Source organism: Notamacropus eugenii, chromosome 4 (genome assembly GCF_028372415.1).
Source record: "Notamacropus eugenii isolate mMacEug1 chromosome 4, mMacEug1.pri_v2, whole genome shotgun sequence".
NCBI classification, from domain to species: domain Eukaryota; kingdom Metazoa; phylum Chordata; class Mammalia; order Diprotodontia; family Macropodidae; genus Notamacropus; species Notamacropus eugenii.
The window spans coordinates 190325772-190344546 of NC_092875.1; the positions used below are offsets into that span (position 1 = coordinate 190325772).

At 35.4% G+C, this 18775-nt stretch overlaps 1 protein-coding gene across 1 annotated transcript in view; it reads right to left on the reverse strand.

Annotated features, from left to right (window-relative positions):
• Window positions 1-18775, reverse strand: part of NUP153 (nucleoporin 153) — a 93580-nt gene that overhangs the window by 46780 nt on the left and 28025 nt on the right. The window contains exons 3-11 of the mRNA XM_072603924.1: window positions 16818-17066; window positions 15987-16126; window positions 15779-15907; window positions 12719-12835; window positions 12569-12613; window positions 12421-12474; window positions 9748-9894; window positions 5035-5087; window positions 4418-4541 (exon numbers count right to left, since the gene is read on the reverse strand). Of these exons, the coding sequence (XP_072460025.1) occupies window positions 4418-4541; window positions 5035-5087; window positions 9748-9894; window positions 12421-12474; window positions 12569-12613; window positions 12719-12835; window positions 15779-15907; window positions 15987-16126; window positions 16818-17066 (1058 nt within the window). The remainder of the gene's footprint in view (window positions 1-4417; window positions 4542-5034; window positions 5088-9747; window positions 9895-12420; window positions 12475-12568; window positions 12614-12718; window positions 12836-15778; window positions 15908-15986; window positions 16127-16817; window positions 17067-18775) is intronic.

Here is an 18775-nt window from a genome sequence, read left to right on the forward strand (position 1 = left end):
TAGCATTTCTTTCCATTAGTTCCCTTGATATTCTGGACGTTTTGCTCTTGCAGATGAATTTTGATATTATTTTTTCTAGCTCTAGAAAATAATTATCTGATAGTTTGATTGATATGGCACTGAATAAGTAAATTAATTTAGGTGGAATTGTCATTTTTATTTATACTGGTTCAGCCTACCCACAAGCAGCTGATGTTTTTCTACTTACTTAGATCTGACTCTTCTGTGAAAAGTGTTTTGTAATTGTATTCATATAGCCTCTGGGTTTGTTTTGGCAGGTAGACTCCCAAATATTTTATAGTATCTACCTTAGCTTTAAATGGGATTTCTCTTTCTATCTCTTGTTGTTGGGTTAGCTGAAAATTTCTAAGAAAGTTTAACAATGAACTGAACTCGACAAATGTCAAGTATACTATTATACTTAGCAAACACAACAAAATCCATCTCATGTGGAAGTTGCTTAAAAGTTGGTCTGACAGTAGTATCAGGAGGAGAGGGGAAGGGTTGATGGGGAGATGGCTTCAATTAATCAAAAGATCACTTAGTACACAATGTGACTTAAAAAAAATTAATAAAAGTATGGGGTTAAGTATAAAACATGCAATATTCTGACTACTTTGCCACAGTCAGAGTAATCCATATTTTTAGAGGAAGAATACAGATAAGCACACCCACAGATAATGATGACCAGAACAGTGAAGGTACCTGAAACCACGTTGTATGAAGATTCTTTGAACAAAGCAAAAAGCAACTGTAGGTATCATGGTATAGTTTAAAAAAAAAAAAAGGCACTGGACTTGTAGTTCTTAGACATGTTAGGTCCTGGGCTTTGTATTTATTAGTCATACAAATCCTTAAGCTAGAAGGTTAATACTAGTTCTGATGTTCTGTGGCTGGAGAAAGACACTATAGCTGTCTTCAAATATCTGAAGGGTTGTCATGTCAGTAAGTCGACAAACAGTTATCAGGTGCCTGAGTGCTGGGGATAGAAAAAGAGTTAAAGGACAGTCCCTGCCTTCGTGGAGCTTGCAGTCTAACAGGAAAGACAACATGCAAACATACATGTACAAAGTAAGCAAGGTGCAAGAAACAGTCACTAGAAGGAAGGTACTAACTAAGAGGGGTTAGAAAAGGCTTCGTGTAGAAGGTGGGATGCTAGCTGGGGCTTGAAGGAAGCCAGGGAAGTCAGGAGGTGGAGAAGAGGAGAAAGTTCCAAGCACAAGGGACAGTGAAAATGCAGGCTTGGGAGATGGAGTGTCTTGTTAATGAAACAGGAAAGAGGCTAGTGTCACTGGATTAAGCAGTATGTACAAGGGAGAAAGATTTAAGACAACTAAAAAAGTAGGATGTGACTAAGCTATGAAGGGTTTTTATAAAACTAAACAGGATTCAATATTTGATACTGGAGGTGACAGGGAGGCAATGAAATTTACTGAGTGGCAGGGCAATGTTGGTGAACCAGCGTTTTAAGAAAATCACTTTAGTGACTGAATGAAGAAGGGACTGAAGTTTGAAGACACTTGAGGCAGAAAGACCCACCAGTGGGGTATTAGAATAATTCATGCATGACTTGCGAAGGGATTGCACCAGAGTGGTGGCAGAATCAGAGCAAAGAAGGGGGCACATTCAAGAGATGTTGCAAAGGTGAAATCGACAGGCCTTGGCAACAGACTGGAATGAAAGATAGTGAGGAGTACAGTACTAGGAGGATGATATTGACCTCTGCAATCAGGAAAGATAGGAGGGGGTAAGTTTTAGGGCAAAAGATAATGAGCTTAGTTTTAGACATGTTGATTTTAAGATGCCTACTGGACATCAAATTTGAGATTTCTGAAAGGCCGTTGGGAGATACAAAACTGAGTGATCAACAACAGTGTTAAAGGCTACAGAGAATGACCAAACAAAAGATAAAGATGATTGGAAATAGAATGGATAATTTTGATTATATAAAATTTGAAAAGTTTTGCACAAACAAAACCAATGCAGTCAAAATTAGAATACAAGCAATAGACTGGGGTGGGTGTTACAGCAAGTTTCTCTGAAAAAAGTCATTTCTCAAACATCTTCTAAAAAATATAGGGAATTGAGCCACATTTATAACAAAGAGCAATTACCCAACTGATAAATAAAAGGATATGAACAACAGTTTTGGAAGAAACAAACCAAAGATATTCCCCAATTGATAAACGGTCAAGGGATATAAACAGGCAGTTTTCAGAGGATGAAATTAAAGATATCTATAATCATATGAAAAAATGCTCTAAATCATTACTGATTAGAGAGATGCAAATCAAAACAACTGAGGTACCACATCACACCTATCAGAATGGCTAACATGATAAAACAGAAAGATGATAAATGTTGGGAAGGATGTGGGAGAGCTGGAACACTAATTCATTGTTGGTGGAACTATGAGATGATCCACCCATTCTGGAGAGCAATTTGGAACCATGCCCAAAGGGCTACAAAAATGCACATACCCTTTGACCCAGCAGTACCACTTCTAGGACTGTATTCCCAAGAGATCATAAAAATGGGAAAAGGTCCTACATGTACAAAAATATTTATAGCAGCAATCTTTGTGGTGGCCAAAAACTGGAAATCAAGGGGATGTCCATCCACTGGGGAATGGCTGAATAAATTATGGTATATGAATGTAATGGAATACTATTGTGCTATAAGAAATGATGAACAGGAAGACTTCAGAGAGGCCTGGAAAGACTTACATGATCTGATGCTGAGTGAAAGAAACAGAACTCTGTACACAGCAACGACCACAGCATGTGATAGTTTTTTCTGGTAGACTTGCAACTTCACTGCACTCCAAGGACTTAAATAATTCCCAATGGTCTCTGAGGGCAAAATGCCTCCTACATCCAGAGAAAGAACTATGGAATTCAATCGTAGAATGTAGCAGATCATTTTTTTTTTGTATTACATTTTGGTTTGTCAGATTTCTCCCATTCATTTTAATTCTTCTACGCAGCATGACTATAGTGAAAATGTATTTAATGGGAATGCATGTGTAGAACCTATATATAAAATTGTATGCTGTCTCGGGGAAGGAGGGGGGAGAAAAAAAAATCTAAGGTATATGGTAGTGCTTGTAGAACACTGAAAATAAATAAAATTAATAAAAAAAAATAAAAATAAAAAAAGGAAAAAACCCAAAGCTATCATAGTTACATGAAAAAATGTTCTAAATCATCATTGATTAGAGAAATGAAAATTAAAACAACTTTGAGGTACTACCACATACACATCAGATTTGTTTACATGATAGAAAAAGAAAATGAGAAAGGCTGGGAGGGGATATGAAAAAATAGGCACACTAATGCACTGCTGGCAGAGTTATGAGCTAATCCAATCATACTAGAGAATAATTTGGCACTATAAGGGCTACAAAACTCTGCATACCCTTTGACCCAGTAATACCACCACTAGGTCTGTACATTGAAGAGATAAAAGAAAGGGGAAAAAGACTTATGTTACAAAAATATTTATATCAGCTTTTTTTGGGAGATGAACAAGATGTGGTATATAGTTGTGATAGATATACTTGATATAGTTGATATAAAATACTAAAAGAAAGGATGAACAGGATGGTTTCAGAAAAACCTTTGAAGATATATAAAGTAAGCAGAACCAAGAGAACACTGTACACTGTAAGAGCAATACTTTAATGATCCATTGGGAAAGACTCAGCGACTCTGACCAAAACAATAATCCAAGAGAATTCTAAAGGACCCATGTTGAAAAATGCTATCCATCTCCAGACAAAGACTGATGAAGTAAGTGCAGGCTGAAGCATACTTTTTTTACTTTCTTTATGTTTCTGACATGGCTAAAATGGAAGTGTGTTTTGCATGATTTCACATGTAGAATGGGTATCATACTGCCTGCCTTCTCAATGGGTGGAGAGAGGTGAGGAGGTAAAAATTTTGGAACAAAATTAATGTTAAAGGTCTGCAGCTGTTGAAATGAATGAGGACTAAGAAAAGGCCACTGGAGTTGGCAATTAAGAGATCACTGGTAACTCTGGAGAGAGTAATTTCACTGGAATGATGAGATCAAAAGCTGGATAGTAAGGGGTGGCCCTAGCAGTTCTACCACAGTTAACAGCAAGTTACACAAAAACATCTTGTACCTGTCAAAAACCATTTTCTATGCCAAGATAATTAAAAAATCAAATTCTCAAGAAAAACTTTTAGCTAGAAATAACTTAAATTTAGATTTACATAGGTCACAAGTACTTCCCAAAGGTACAAAAACAAATATATTTTAATAGTATAACATCAGCAAGTGTTTCACTTTCCCCTCATTTTTTTGAGGGAATGGAGGAGGGAGAGGGAAAGAAGGGAAAAAAGAGAGGAGGGACAGAGAGACAGAGAGAGATAAAGAGAGAGATTGATCCTACCTCTTCCTCATCAGGAAGTTTAGACACAAAGCGTGCTCTTTCTCGTCGCATCTTGCCACCACCACCTACTCCGGAAGAGAGCCCATTGGTGGCAGGTGTACTGAAGTTTGGGTATGAAAAATCACTAGCAGAAGAAGAAGAAAAACATTTAAGAAACTAAGTCATAACTTATTTGTTTATAAATTTTATATCATGTTAAGTCATCAGTACTAAAGAGTAGTAATAAGAAAGCAAGTAACCCATTTTTGAACTATATTGGTTAAAAAAATACATCTCATGGCACTAACTGCTTATTCGCTAAAGAAGCTGAATTTTCATTAGTCTAACAAAGAATTACTTTCTTCAGTGTGTGGCAGATAGTATCTTACTTGTATCTTTTATTAAAGGAGAGATTTTTTAAAAAAATCTATAAAAGGTTATCTGGAGCTGTACTGTGATTTGGGACATGTAAAACAAAGACAAACTATTACTGAAAATAAGTTAGAAAAATGTTCAAATAGTACCTTTGTGTGGAAAAGATTTTTTAATTCTTTTCAAAGGCCAAAACTGTACATAAATTAGGCAAAAGATCTGATAAATAACACAGATATATTTCATGAAATTTGGGGTGATTTTACCTCTCATGCTGCTCTACTTTTTGCCCCGGAGACAGATTTTTCTCGTGCCCAATCTGTAAGAAAATATACTTAAGTTATGAACTAATTTATGTTTCACTTTCATTTAGAAAGCTACTCTTTACTTCTGTAACTTATTTTAATAGGTAATTACGTTTAATAGTTATGACAATATTCTTCTTAGCAACTGCTAAGAACTAAGGATAGATGAGAAGATGTACAGAAACAGCATTTAAATTTATTTTTATGTCATGATTTGGAAAGTAAGAAATTACTTAGTACATTCTACATTCTGTTACTAGTTAACAGAAGACTGAAAACTAAATTTTCTAATTATTTCCTTGCTAACTAAATATGAAAGTATTGCAGGAGAAGTTTAGGGAGAGAGCTACCATGTAAAAGGCTGGTGTTTTGTAAAAATAAAAAAGCCTATCTTCTAGCTCCTCTTTATGGTAAGAAAGCAATATTTTCTACATTTTTAGTATACTGAATAACTCAATGTGTTTACTGTTATTTCAAGTATTACATAGCTTCTAAGATAATGTAACACACCTCTTTTTTCAGAGAGCATTAATAATTCTTTTAATTAAAAAGTTTTATGATCATTGTTTCTCCTCTTTTGTCATGTAACCTGCATAATCTACATGGACATATAAGTAAACGTTCAAAACTATTTATATTAAGTAGGAAGCAAGTACATTTGTAAGGATGGCCCAACATGAAGATACTCTACAATGACAAACTGTAGTTTAAAAAAAGTCAGTTATTTAGTTCTTTGTCTACAGGACAAATAAGTGTAAAATAGTGTAAAGAGCACTGCATTTGAAGTCTGCAGATCTGGGGTGAGAATGAAGTTCTGCTACTTATCTGTTAATCTTGAGTAAGTCACTTCACTTCTCAGTTTTCTTATGTATATAATGAGGGGAATAGGTTAGATGAACTTTGATTATTTATCTATTATCCTATGATTCCATATAAACTGTATGAACTTAAGATGACTCTAATTGGAATAAAATAGGTAATGCTAAACCTTTGTAGAAACCAAGTTTTAATACTATTTGTTATGTAGTATTAACCACTAACTGTTGATATACTGTTTTAACTAAATTCTGCATGAAAGCTTTATTTCAATTAAACAATTATTTAAGAATACCAGCATACACACAAAAATAAGAATTGTATACAAAGGTGGTCATACAGCTATCTGTTAAATTTTCTATGAATCCACTACTAAAGATTTTTCATCAGTACAGTAACAGGTATTCAAGAAGCCAATTGTGATATTTAAGGCCAAACAAAAAACAGAGATGGAATTGAGAATTTTATTTTCCTTAATTTGCCCAAATATCTGCTTTCTTTTTTATTAGGGACAAATATTTCAAAAGTGAATACAATCCTGTTAGAAACTTTTAGAGGTGCCAATGTATATGTCCTTGACAGTTGTTTAAAGATAACCTTGAGGGGGCAGAGCCAAGATGGCAGAGTAGAAAGACACACATACACTAGCTCTTCCCCCACAGCCCATAAAGTACCTATGAAGAAAGATTCTCAACAAATTCTAGAGCAACGGAGGCCAGAGAACAACAGAGTGGAGATTTCCAGCCCAGGGTGACCTGAAAGGCTGATGGGAAAGGTCTGTCTCACCAGATGTGGAGCGGAGCCTAGGCAGCCTTGGCCTGCATGGCACAGCTCCTGGGAGGAGGAACCGAGAGAATCCCCAGCAGCAGTAGCAGCAGTGGGCAGATCCCTCAACCCACAGGTGCCAAAGATCAACTAGAGGGTTTTTTCAGCTGGCCAAGAAGAGGGCAGCTCCCACAGCAGCCCACATCCATTGTAGCATCGTAAAACCTCTGGGGGCACTGAGCATCTGATCAGTACCTTAGCCCTATGTGGTAGCCCTGCTCTCGCCTAAAGCCCCTGGGGCAATTGAGCGGCTTATCTAAATCTCAGCCCCCAGGGCTGGCTTGGTGGAACTAGAGGACAGGTGGTTGTGGAGAGGAAACTAATACAGATTCTGGGCACAAAAGTTTCTGGTTGCTCCTAGACCAGTGTACATGCTTGACTGTGACACCTTGAAGGAACTAAGATCTTACAGATCCCCAGAGTATACCCTACTCTTGACAAAGGACCCAAAAGTCAAGTAATTGGTTGGGAAAATGTCCAAAAAAAGGGAAAAAAAAATAAGACTAGGTTACTTGCTTGGTGAACAGATATCTTCTATCCTTTCTAATGAGGAAGAACAATGCTTACTATCAGGGAAAGACATAAAAGTCAAGGCTTCAGGAAAGAGAAATCATAAGGGACTTACTAAAGTTGAACTGTTTACATTACTACAAGGAAAGCCAATATTTGTAACTCTTGAAACTCTTTTCAGTATTTGGGCAGTTGGTGGGATTATACACACACACAGTGACAGCACAGGGCAAGCTGAATAGGAAGAGATCCTATCTAAAAAAATAAAATTAAGAGGTGAGAGAGGAATATATTGGGAGGAGAAAGGGAGAAATGGAATGGGGCAAATTATCTCTCATAAAAGAGGCAAGAAAAAGACTTTTCAATGGAGGGGAAAAGGGGGGAGGTGAGAGGGAAAATGTGAAGTTTACTCTCATCACATTTGACTCAAGGAAGGAATAACATGCACACTCATTTTGGTATGAAAACCTATTTTACAATACAGGCAAGTAGAGGAGAAGGGGATAAACAGGGTGGGGGTGATGATGGAAGGGAGGGCAATGAGAGGATGGAGCAACTGGGGAGGGACAAGGTCAAAAGAGGGAACAGAAGAAATGGGAGGCAGGATAGGATGGAGGGAAATATAGTTAGTCTTACACAACATGACTATTATGGAAGTCATTTGCAAAACTATACATATATAGCCAATATTGAATTGCTTGCCTTCCCAATGGGGATGGGTGGAGGGAAGGAAGGAAGAGGAGTTGGAGCTCAAAGTTTTAGGAACAACTGTTGAGTACTGATTGTTCTTGCACACAACAGGGAAATAAGAAATACAGGTAATGGGGTATAGAAATTTATCTTGCCCTACAGGACGAAAGAGAAGATGCAGATAAGGGAAGGGAGAGATGTTAGAAAGGAGGGCAGACTGGTGGTAGGGGTAATTAGAATGCTAGGCATTTTGGAGTGGGGGGAAGGGAGAGATGGGGAGAAAATGTGGAACTCAAAATTTTGTGGAAATGAATGTTGAACTTAAAATAAATAAATAAATTTAATAAAAAAAAAAAAAAAAAAGACACCTTGAACTAGAGGTAGGCATGGCAGCTAGGTGGTGCAATGGATAGAGTGCTAGCCCTAGAGTCAGGAAGACCTGAGTTCAAATTGGGCCTCAGATATGTACTGGCTATGTGATCCTGGGCAAGTTCATTTAACCCCATCTGCTTCAGTTTCCTCACCTGTAAAATGAGCTAAAAAAGGAAATGGCAAAACTCTGTTTGCCAAGAAAAACCCAAATGAGATCCCAAAGAGTCTAACATGACTGAAATAACTCAAGAACAACAGGGCTAGAGCTGTGATTTCATTGGTATAGGGAACATGTGGGTGAGGAACTCCGTCTACCAATGGAGATCAGCATGTACTAGTCTTAAGAGTTGTCTACAACAGAGGGCCTATCCAGATTAAAACGTAACTGGGAAATAGCTAACAAAGTAAGAGAAAAATACAATAGAACATAAATAATTTTAACATTTCTAAGTCAATATGCAACCCCAGGATCCTTATATAAGATTTAGTGGCCCCATTTCTATTTGAGCTTCACACCACTGGCCTAAAACCCTAAGACTTTAAATGACTGGCAGGGGTCATTTAGCCATTATGGGTCATACATGTGACTTGAACCCAGATCTTCCTGGTAGCTTGAAATTATTAAAATAAAATTTTCGTGTAATCAACAATTTCTGACTTGTACTTAAAATAAGAATGAAAGTTAAGGAAAGATGGCAGTATCCGAACAAAAACAATACAAAACTATGCATAATTTCAGTTAAACTAGTATTAGGAGCATAAAATTATAGATATACAATTGAAAGGGACCTTAAAAATCCTCTAAACTAACCCCTAATTTTTTACAGAAGAGAAAATTGAACTTTATAAAGGTTAATCAATCTGTTTAAGATAATGAAAATATTAAATGGCAGAGCCAAGATTCAAAGCCCAGTCCTCACTCTTGAAATCCAGTGTTCTTTCTATGGCACCATACCACTAACACTCTTATTCAATAAGTCCATAAGAAACTGATTCCAAGAAGAAAGTCTTCCTAATGTGAAAATGTGTTTAATAAGAATGTATGTGCAGAACCCACATAAGACTGCATGACATCTCAGGGAGGAAAGGGCAAGAGAAGGGGAGAAAATTTAAAACCTACGGAAGTGATTGTTGAAAACTAAAAACAAATAAATAAATAAAGGATAATACTTGTGCTACAGCACGCCCACACACACGTCTTCTTATAAAGTGCTTAAACACCTTATTAATTCAACTAGAAGTATAATATATATTGATATGCATTTGAATAAAAAGGGAGTAAACTAAACAGTAAATAGGTTGAATGATGAAAAAGTCTTAACATGCTTCTGCTTATTTCACAGCATAACACTTCATTAATACAGTATTTACACTTATAACCTTTACAATAATTAAACACTCAAACTGTCCATAAGGACAAAAAAACAACTAGAGACAAGTAAAAACACAGAGCATGCTTACATTGTGCTTTTTATCTATTCTCTGATTAGTTGTTCTTGCTTCAGCAGACGGAGTTAAAGAGGGTTTGAAATACACTGATCGATTGGTTGCTATAGAAATTGGCTTTGGGGTCATGAGTCTTTGAACAGGAGGATAGTGGGGTTCCACCTTAAAAGGAAGCAGAAATCACAAGTATGACACTTATTTTGGATCAACTTTTTTCAGGTTATCAGCTTAGTATGATCTCTAAATAGTATATCATAGATACAAATCAACAGTAAAGAACGTTGAAAAAGAAGACTGATAATAATAGTGAAAGTGGGTTCTAATTCATAATCTGAAATTTAAAGATTCTAATTGTGGGGCAACTGATACTTTTAAGTTTAATGACACATTTTTTACATACCCCAAACAGATGGAATTATAGAATTATAGCCAGGCTATAAAAATCATTATTTTTAGTCTATTAAAGAATGTTCCAAATTCTCACAACTGGGTTTTAGTTCTCATATGTTACACATGTCCAACTGACTTCTACTTCATCTATGCCCAGATTAATGTATATTTATTCTCCCTAAAACTTCAAAGGAGTACTAAGTAAGACCCCAATGTAAACTGGATAGTGAAAATAAACTTGCAGCAATCAACTTCTCTAATTAAAAGAATTTCTCACTAGTAAATTCAAACCATAATATGACAATATAAAAGGTACAGATATGATAATTATTTTAGCATACAGAATAAGAAAACTACTGTCAGTACTGTGAATGAGCTTTATCTAAAGTACACAAGTGTGCTGTCAACACTCCACTTCCAATATTGAAGGACAGAAAAAACACTGTGTTGATTTAAGATTACCACAGCCAAGAACTTCCCTTGCTGTCCACAGACTGAAATACTATGAATAGACTTCTTTCACTCAACAACAGCTGTAAGCAGCACTAGTTTTCAGGGTAACATCTTGGCAAAGTTCTCATCACAAGTGTGACTAACTCAGTGAGGTCCTCTATACCAGAAGTATCAAACCCACTGCCTATCGAACTCTGGAAAGCAGCCAAACCCCAAACCAGAGTAAACTGTTATTGGGAAATATTTGACAAAATAAATAAAAATATAAAGGACATAATGTTAATGTGTGGTTTTCTAAGTTACTATCCAGCCCACAGGAACTGTTTAGTGGACCCATTTCTATTCAAATTTGACACCACTGCTCTACATTATAGTTTACTCTTGAAATACTGAACTACAAGAATGTATTGGGACTCATTTTTTGCCAGCCAATACTGTACCCACATTAAAATTTTATTAAGGGTAGGTTTCAGATCTTGGTAATATTTCATTGGGTATTTCACTATACTAATTATTTCCCTATTTGTTCAATGAAGCAAGGGTGTCTTACTCTTGAGTAAGAATAATCTTGAAGCAAGTTCTAGATAGTTGCTAAAAACTTTTGAGGACTAACTTTCACAATAAAATCTAAATTTTATTCCAGATGAGAAGTTTTCATAAAGATCATTTGGCATAACCTTCTCATTTGAAAAAAAAAAGAGATGAGAGAGAGAAAAGTTACCTGTTAATGGAAAAAATATAATTTTTTAAAATGAAAAACTTGAGATTAATTTTCAGAGAGGTAGTATTTAAACCTAGGTCTTCTAACTCCAAATTCAATGTTCTTTTCATTGTGTCTCTACATAAGCAGTCAGTTAGTGAATAAACATCAAGTAAGTTCCTGTGTGTCAAGCACTATACTAAGTGCTAGAAATAAGCTATTAATAAGCATGCAGTTTGTATCCACAAATTTAAATTACATAAATAGTAGTAGCATGGGGAAAAGAGAATACATAATGTTGGCTTGTTCTCAAAATAATAATAATAATAATAATAATACACTAGCATCATAATGGCATTATTCAATTATTTTCGGTATCATTTCCAGTTATTTTGAAGGACCTTGGAAGGTGGTGGTCATTGACCTTACCAATTACTTCCTCCTAACTTATATAGGGCTTCTAACAGAGGGAATTGTTGTTGTTTTCGAAGAAGACCATGACATCAGAGAAATGATAAGGGTTTGTTGTTTTGCTTTGACTGCCTAGCTTTCTAAGATTTGCCTGGTTCATGATGTTGTTCTACATAATTAATACAATTTGACCCAATTTGTTATAGTGAACAATGTCAAGGTATACCTAATGTTCAATTTGTAGTTAAATCAGCTTTACAAAAACAAATATGGCAAATAAGTTTTCAAAGGGGTGTATAAAGTAATTTTAACAGATTTCAAAGAAACTTATTACATGGCTAGAGTTCACAGGAATAGTTCTTACGCTGACTGAGGTCTAAAGTTCACTAGACCTAATTACTGAAGTTTATTACCAAATTCTGCTTGCTCCAATTTTTTTTTCAAAAGAAAATAAAGTCATCCCCCCTTCATACTTTCCAAACAAGTGCCAAAAGTATTTATTGAGAACTTTCTCTGAACAAACCATGCACCAAAGTCTATACATTTAAAAACTTTAAACATGAAGTACGTATGAAGCATACATGAAGTATGCCTTTTGAAAAGTACTCTAGAGTTGCAATTCAATACAGGAGGATAATTAAAATTTCTTCTTAGTATTACAAGTAATAATGTATCAACTTCTTAAAATGTAGTTATGCACAGCTATCACTTGCCACTGCTAAAAAAAGTCTTACCTTTTTCCTTTTAGCCTGAATATCTGTGATGTCTAACCCACTCCTATCCAGGGGCTGAAAAATAAGAAACTATTAAATACAGGAAAATTCTCTGAAATGTTTTTTGCTTGCTAATAAAAAACAATAATTTAGGGCCAACTCAACTTACAGAAGATAACGGGGAAGAAACAGCAGATGGGATCCGTTTTGCATCCTGTTAAACAAAGTTGAAGACAGACATGTCAGGTCTCCCCCAAAAGTTCAGATATTTCTTAAAAAATATGTATTCTTGTATTTGAATAAAAGAGAAACTATTTACTGCTAAAGGGCTTGACATCTTCTCCAAAGACTGTAATATTCGTCGGGCTGTTGAACTAGTTACTCCATAGGATTGTGAATTAACTTGCTTGGCTTTCATCTGTCTTCTGACTGGTGCCTGTAAAGAAAATACTGTTTCACTTGGTGGAATGCAAAATTCAGAATACTTATTTTATGAAAAGTAGATGGTTAAAACTACTCACAGAGTTGAAATGTACCAAAAGGAAAATAAGGACTTAAAAAGAGATGGTATATGCCCTCTCACACATGCACAACAATGACAAACATTAAGCTCTTACTAAGCGCCAGGTACTATGATAGGCACAGGGTGTACAAAAAAAAAAAGCAAAAAAAATCTTGGTCCTCATCCTCAAGAAGTATTCACATTTAAATGGGGAAGACAATATACCAATGTATGTGTGCATGTCTACACATACCTATTTATGTGTACTTATGTGAGTACAAGATACACAGAATATATGGAAGATAATCTCATAGGAAATGCACCAGCAAGTGCGATGAGAGAGGAAAAAATCTCCTGTAGAAAGTGGATTTGAGCTGAGTCTTGAAGGAATCTAGAAGAAGGTAAGGAGGGAGAGCACACCAGGTATAAAGGACTGCCAGAGAGCAAGGAAGTAAGAGATGGAGGATCATGTATAAGGACAGGTAAGAAGGCCAATATGACTGGATTATAATGTAAAGAAATAAAGTATAAGACAAGGAAGAGGGGAAAGGGCCAGATTGTGAAGAGTTTCAAATGCTGAACAAATTATTCTACATTTCGTCCTGGAGATAATAAGGAATCACTGAAATCTGCTGAATTAGAAAAGTAATGTGATCACTATGATTTAGAAAAAAAACTACTTTGACAAATGAGTGGTAGATAGATAAGAGTGAGAAGAGTTTAAAGAGAAACCAACCAAAAAGAGGATTGCAATTGACAGGCATCCAAGTTGATGAAAGCCTGCACCAGGATGCACATAGGAAAGATGCTGAAGAAACAAGAAGACTTGGTAACACACAGAGTATCACAGCATAGAATAATATATTAGTATAGTACACTGCAAATCTAGGTTACTAAGCATTGTGCACTAATCAGAATATCCTGGGTCTTAATATTTTCTGACATTCCATGTAATTAGTGATCTTTTGTGTGTGTGCATACGTGCATTTATTTATTTGTGTGTGTATATATGCAAAATCTTTTGCTATTAAAGAAAACTGCACCAAATATGAAGCTCTGGGCAAGGTGTATTACATAATTTTCTAGTTACAATGAAATTCCAATATAGACAAATTAGGAAATCTTAAGACCTAATAGAACCTGACTGATAAGGCTTTCAAAATTGCCAACATGTGAAATATTCTGTTGGCACCATAAGTTTTAGCACATCAAATGTCTTCCTACAATTACAGTAACAAAAAATAAGGTCAATAAAGATATTTAAATATCATAGCATGGAAGTGATGGTAGGTTCGCAAAAGGTTTGCAAAGCAGAAGCTCCACAAAGTTCTATCAAGCTGGAAAAGCTTCACAAATGGCCTAGTAATGGGCTGGGCAAGGACTTAATTAACTTTAGAGAAGTTCCTCACTAATGGATCACTTTGAGAAACTCTCAAAGAACTATGTAGTTAAGATATAGAGAAGTTGCAATCTGTGTTACTGTAAGAAGTGCACATGCACACAATGATATCCAAGACCTTTGGAATACTGAGGTTATGTTTTTATGTATATTTCTTTATATAAAGGCTTCTTGCATTACAGCTTAGAAAATAAACATTAAAAAAACTGAAATTAAAAAAATAAAAATTGGAACATCTGGCCCACAACAGACCACAAGAAATCCTGCTGGGTTTATAAACTCTAATGATAACTTCCATACAAGGGTGGATTACAACATTCCAATAGTCATGTCACCACCATAAAAACAACACAGCTTAGCTGATCCTGTTCTCTATTCAGTAACAAGTAACATAAAGCAGGTGTGCTGTCAAGATACAATCTAAATACAGCCCATTCTCAAATAATTTACAAACTCACAAGAAAATTTTTAAAAAGTTGTAATTACTTTTAAAAAGAATTATTTTTCTAACTTCAATCATCATGTCATATTCATTATCTTATTTGTGGGTATTGCTGTTTTGCCATATCTACAATCTCAAAAGTAGTTTCTTCAGTTATTATTATGAATTTATTTTGATTCTATAATCATCAATAGATGGTTGGGGATAACAAGTTTAACACAAAAATAAAAGACAACATTTGTCCTCACTATACTGTTCACTAAAGCAACAAGATTAACTTGTAATATTCATGGTCCCAAACATTTATGTATTTCATGAATACATGTTGACTTCTTAAAATGCAAAGGTATACAAAAGTAAAATTTGCTACAAGTGTATAAGCTTTGTAAAAATTCAGTAGACAACTACAGAATTTATAGGCTTCATGAGCTACGTGACATTCAAAAAAATGGATCCAGAAGTAAAGTACTAGGGTTCAAATACTTGTTTTCCCACTTACAAATTATATAAGTTTGCATTTAACATTTCTGGGCCGGTTTCCCACTCTGTAAAATAAGGAAGCAGGGCCTGGTGATTGCTGAAGACCTAATCAGAGCAGTAGTAACTAATTCTATTAAAAAAAAAAAAACTAAAGAGAAAATTAGCAAATATTCTTTTTGCAGCAATTGTGAAATCTTCCCATCACTATAAAATATTCTTATTTTTTAAAAATAGTAAATCTGTACAATGAAAATAAATTTCTAATTCAAAAATTCAAAGAAATGTGAAAAGGTAAAATCAAAATAATGATGTATGTAGTTTATTTTGATCAAACTATTTCAAAAATAATAATAGAGGAAGGAAGTAGTTCAAATACAAGCAATGAAAAACCACAAAAAGGTCATGTAAAATCTGTTACCTTTCACAATATAGGTCTTTCCTGAATTGCAAATGAAGCATTCAAGAAAAAGTCACTTCTGATTTATTCTTTAAGATCTTTTTAAAACAAATTAGCACAGAGCCTTTTCCCAGATCACGTCATTCTTTTTTTTTTTACCTGATAAGGTGTACTTCGTATTTTAGACTGTCTAGCAGCTGCTGCTGCACCACCATAAGTTGTTTTACCAGGGTAAAAAGGAGAATCCCCAAGCTGGCTTGTTTTAAGGATTGAAGAATTCCCAAGTGACTGCAATGAAAAATAATGACAGATCATAAGCAAGAGCCACAAAACTAATGTCATTAAATGCATATTATTTGGGACTCACAGGGGAAAGTGTTCCAAAGGCAGACAAGTTGAATGCTGGTTTCTTTGAGCTGGTGGCAGTATGCTGTGAGAGTGAATGAGGACGTTCAGCTTCGGGAGACCATAGAGGTGGCCCTGAAGTGTTCTTTGAAACAGCTATATCTGAAAAGTGAAAAAATATACTTAAAAATATATGCTTATTTCTTCCCTGGCTACACTACTTTGAGACGTTTTCCACCATGGCCTAAGAAGTTCATTACTGGGATGATTCCATTATCCTCCAAGATCTCACCAGTCGTGATTCACCATCTTGTCTATCTTTCTCTGACTGGAGGGTGGGGTCATGAACTCCAAACTCCCACTTAAGGAGAAAGTTCAGTTCAGATGGTTACTAGACTATGCCATTTAAATGGGAAGCAACATGGTAAAACAGAAAAAACAATGACTCTAGAGTCAAGAGAAGCTTGATGGTGAATTTGGTCAAAATTGCCAACATGTGAAATATTCTGTTGGCACCATAAGTTTTAGCACATCAAATGTCTTCCTACAATTACAGTAACAAAAAATAAGGTCAATAAAGATATTTAAATATCATAGCATGGAAGTGATGGTAGGTTCGCAAAAGGTTTGCAAAGCAGAAGCTCCACAAAGTTCTATCAAGCTGGAAAAGCTTCACAAATGGCCTAGTAATGGTGAAATTCTATCTTTGATACTTCTTGTATGGCCTTGAGCGTGTTACCTAACCTCTCGGGGACTCAGTTTCCTCATCTATAAAATAAGGTTAGACTAGATGGCCTCTAAGATCCTTCCAGATCTAAATCTTTGATTCCTATGAAATACAACTAAAGATTACCTTTATCAGAAGCTCTTGAAGAAAAGCCACTGGTAGTTGAGATGTTATCATCATCATGCTGAGAGGTAGAATCTTTGATTTCTTTTACAAATGAAAACCCAGAACTGCCAATTGGGAATGCTGAGGATGTAGATGGCTGACAATGTAATGTTGGGGATTCCAACATGGAGAAATTCAAGTGGCTCCGATGAAGAGAAGGCCTTGTTAAAACATCCGGATAATTTAAAGCAGATCTACTTGTTGAAGGTTCTTAAAGGGAAACCATCAATATAATGAATATGCAATATGACAAAAACATTATCACATCAAAATACTACTTATCAGACATACCTGCCGGACTAATTTATGGACACTTAAAGTAAGTCAAATTTCATCTCTGCCTTTATAGGTTTGAGGTTCCAGTCAACAATGAATGAGATGAGGCAAAAAGCCTTCCACACTCAGAGAGAGAAATATGGAAGTCACTCACATAATGTAGCAGATCATGTTTGTGTATGTGTATCTGTTTGTGTATCATGTTCTGATTTGTTATACGGATTCTTTCATTTATCTTAGTCTGACTACACAGCATGACGATAGTGAAAATATACTCAATAGGAAAGTTTATATAGAATCTATACAGAATTGTATGCAGTCGTGGGGAGGGAGGGAGGTAGTGGGGGGTGGGTGGGGAGGGATAAAATCGCAATTGTATGGCAGTGATTGTTAAACATTAAAAAAAATAAAAAAATTAATAGAAAAAAAAAAAAAACAATGAATGAGATGTCTTTTTCTACATTCATTCAACCAATATTAGATATTTATGATATATAATCCAGTTCAACATATATCTGTTTAGTGGCTATTAAGCGTCAAGCATTGTGCTGTGCTAAGCTTTAGACAAAAATGAAATGGAACCAGCCTTCAAGAAAATTACATTTTACTGGATGGAGGTGAAGGGGCAGGACATGGAAAACAATGACCCAACAGTACACAGATAACAATGCAAACTGTATATACAGTAACAGTGGACACTAATGACTACTGAAGGTTAGGAAGGAATCAATAAAAACAGATCCTTCAATACAGATAGGAACAACAAGAGGCCTCAAGGTAAAAAAAAAGTATCCCTTGCAAAGGCACAAGGGAGGGAAATAACAGTACATAGGTTATCTGATCAATATGAAGAATGCATAAAAATCCTACCAAAAATATATCTGAAGAGATGGACTGGAGTCAGACTGTAAAGGGATTTAAATACTACAGAGATAGGTCTGTATTTGATCTTAAAAGAAATAGAAAGCTATCAAAGCTTTATGAACAAAGAGAAACGATCAGACTTGTATATTAGAAATATCACTGACAAATGCGTGGAAGATGAAGAGTAGAGAGACTTGAGACTACTATGGTAGTCTAGGTAAGAGACTAGGTATAAAAGACTATACCAGAGTGGTGGCCATATGAGCAGACAGAAAACTTCCACAAGCAATGCTGTAGAAGAGGTAACAATACGTGACAACTGACTAGATATGGATAAGGAAAGAGTTGAAGATGATTCTACAATTATACACTTGAATGACTGAAGGATGGTAAGTGCTTCAATAGAAATAGATAATTAGGGACAAGGGTAAGCTTCAGGGAGAATATTAACTTGGTTTTAGTTGGGCATATTGAGCTTGAGACATTTATACGATAATCACCATATGCTTGCATGTATATGTGTGTGTGTGTGTTTTGTTTTTTGTTAGGGGACTGAAAGTGGCCTAAGAGGCCATCTAGTCTAACCCTCACATTTTGCATATAGTGTCATGAATGGTTGATGAGATTAAATGACTTGCCTGTATTCCTACAGCTACTAGGAGTCAAAGCCAGAACTTGAATTCAGGTCTTCAAAGCTCCAAGTTCAATTTACATTCCCTATAAAAAAATGCCTTTCTGAGTCACACTACCTGTTACTTTTTAACTAATTTCTTTTATCC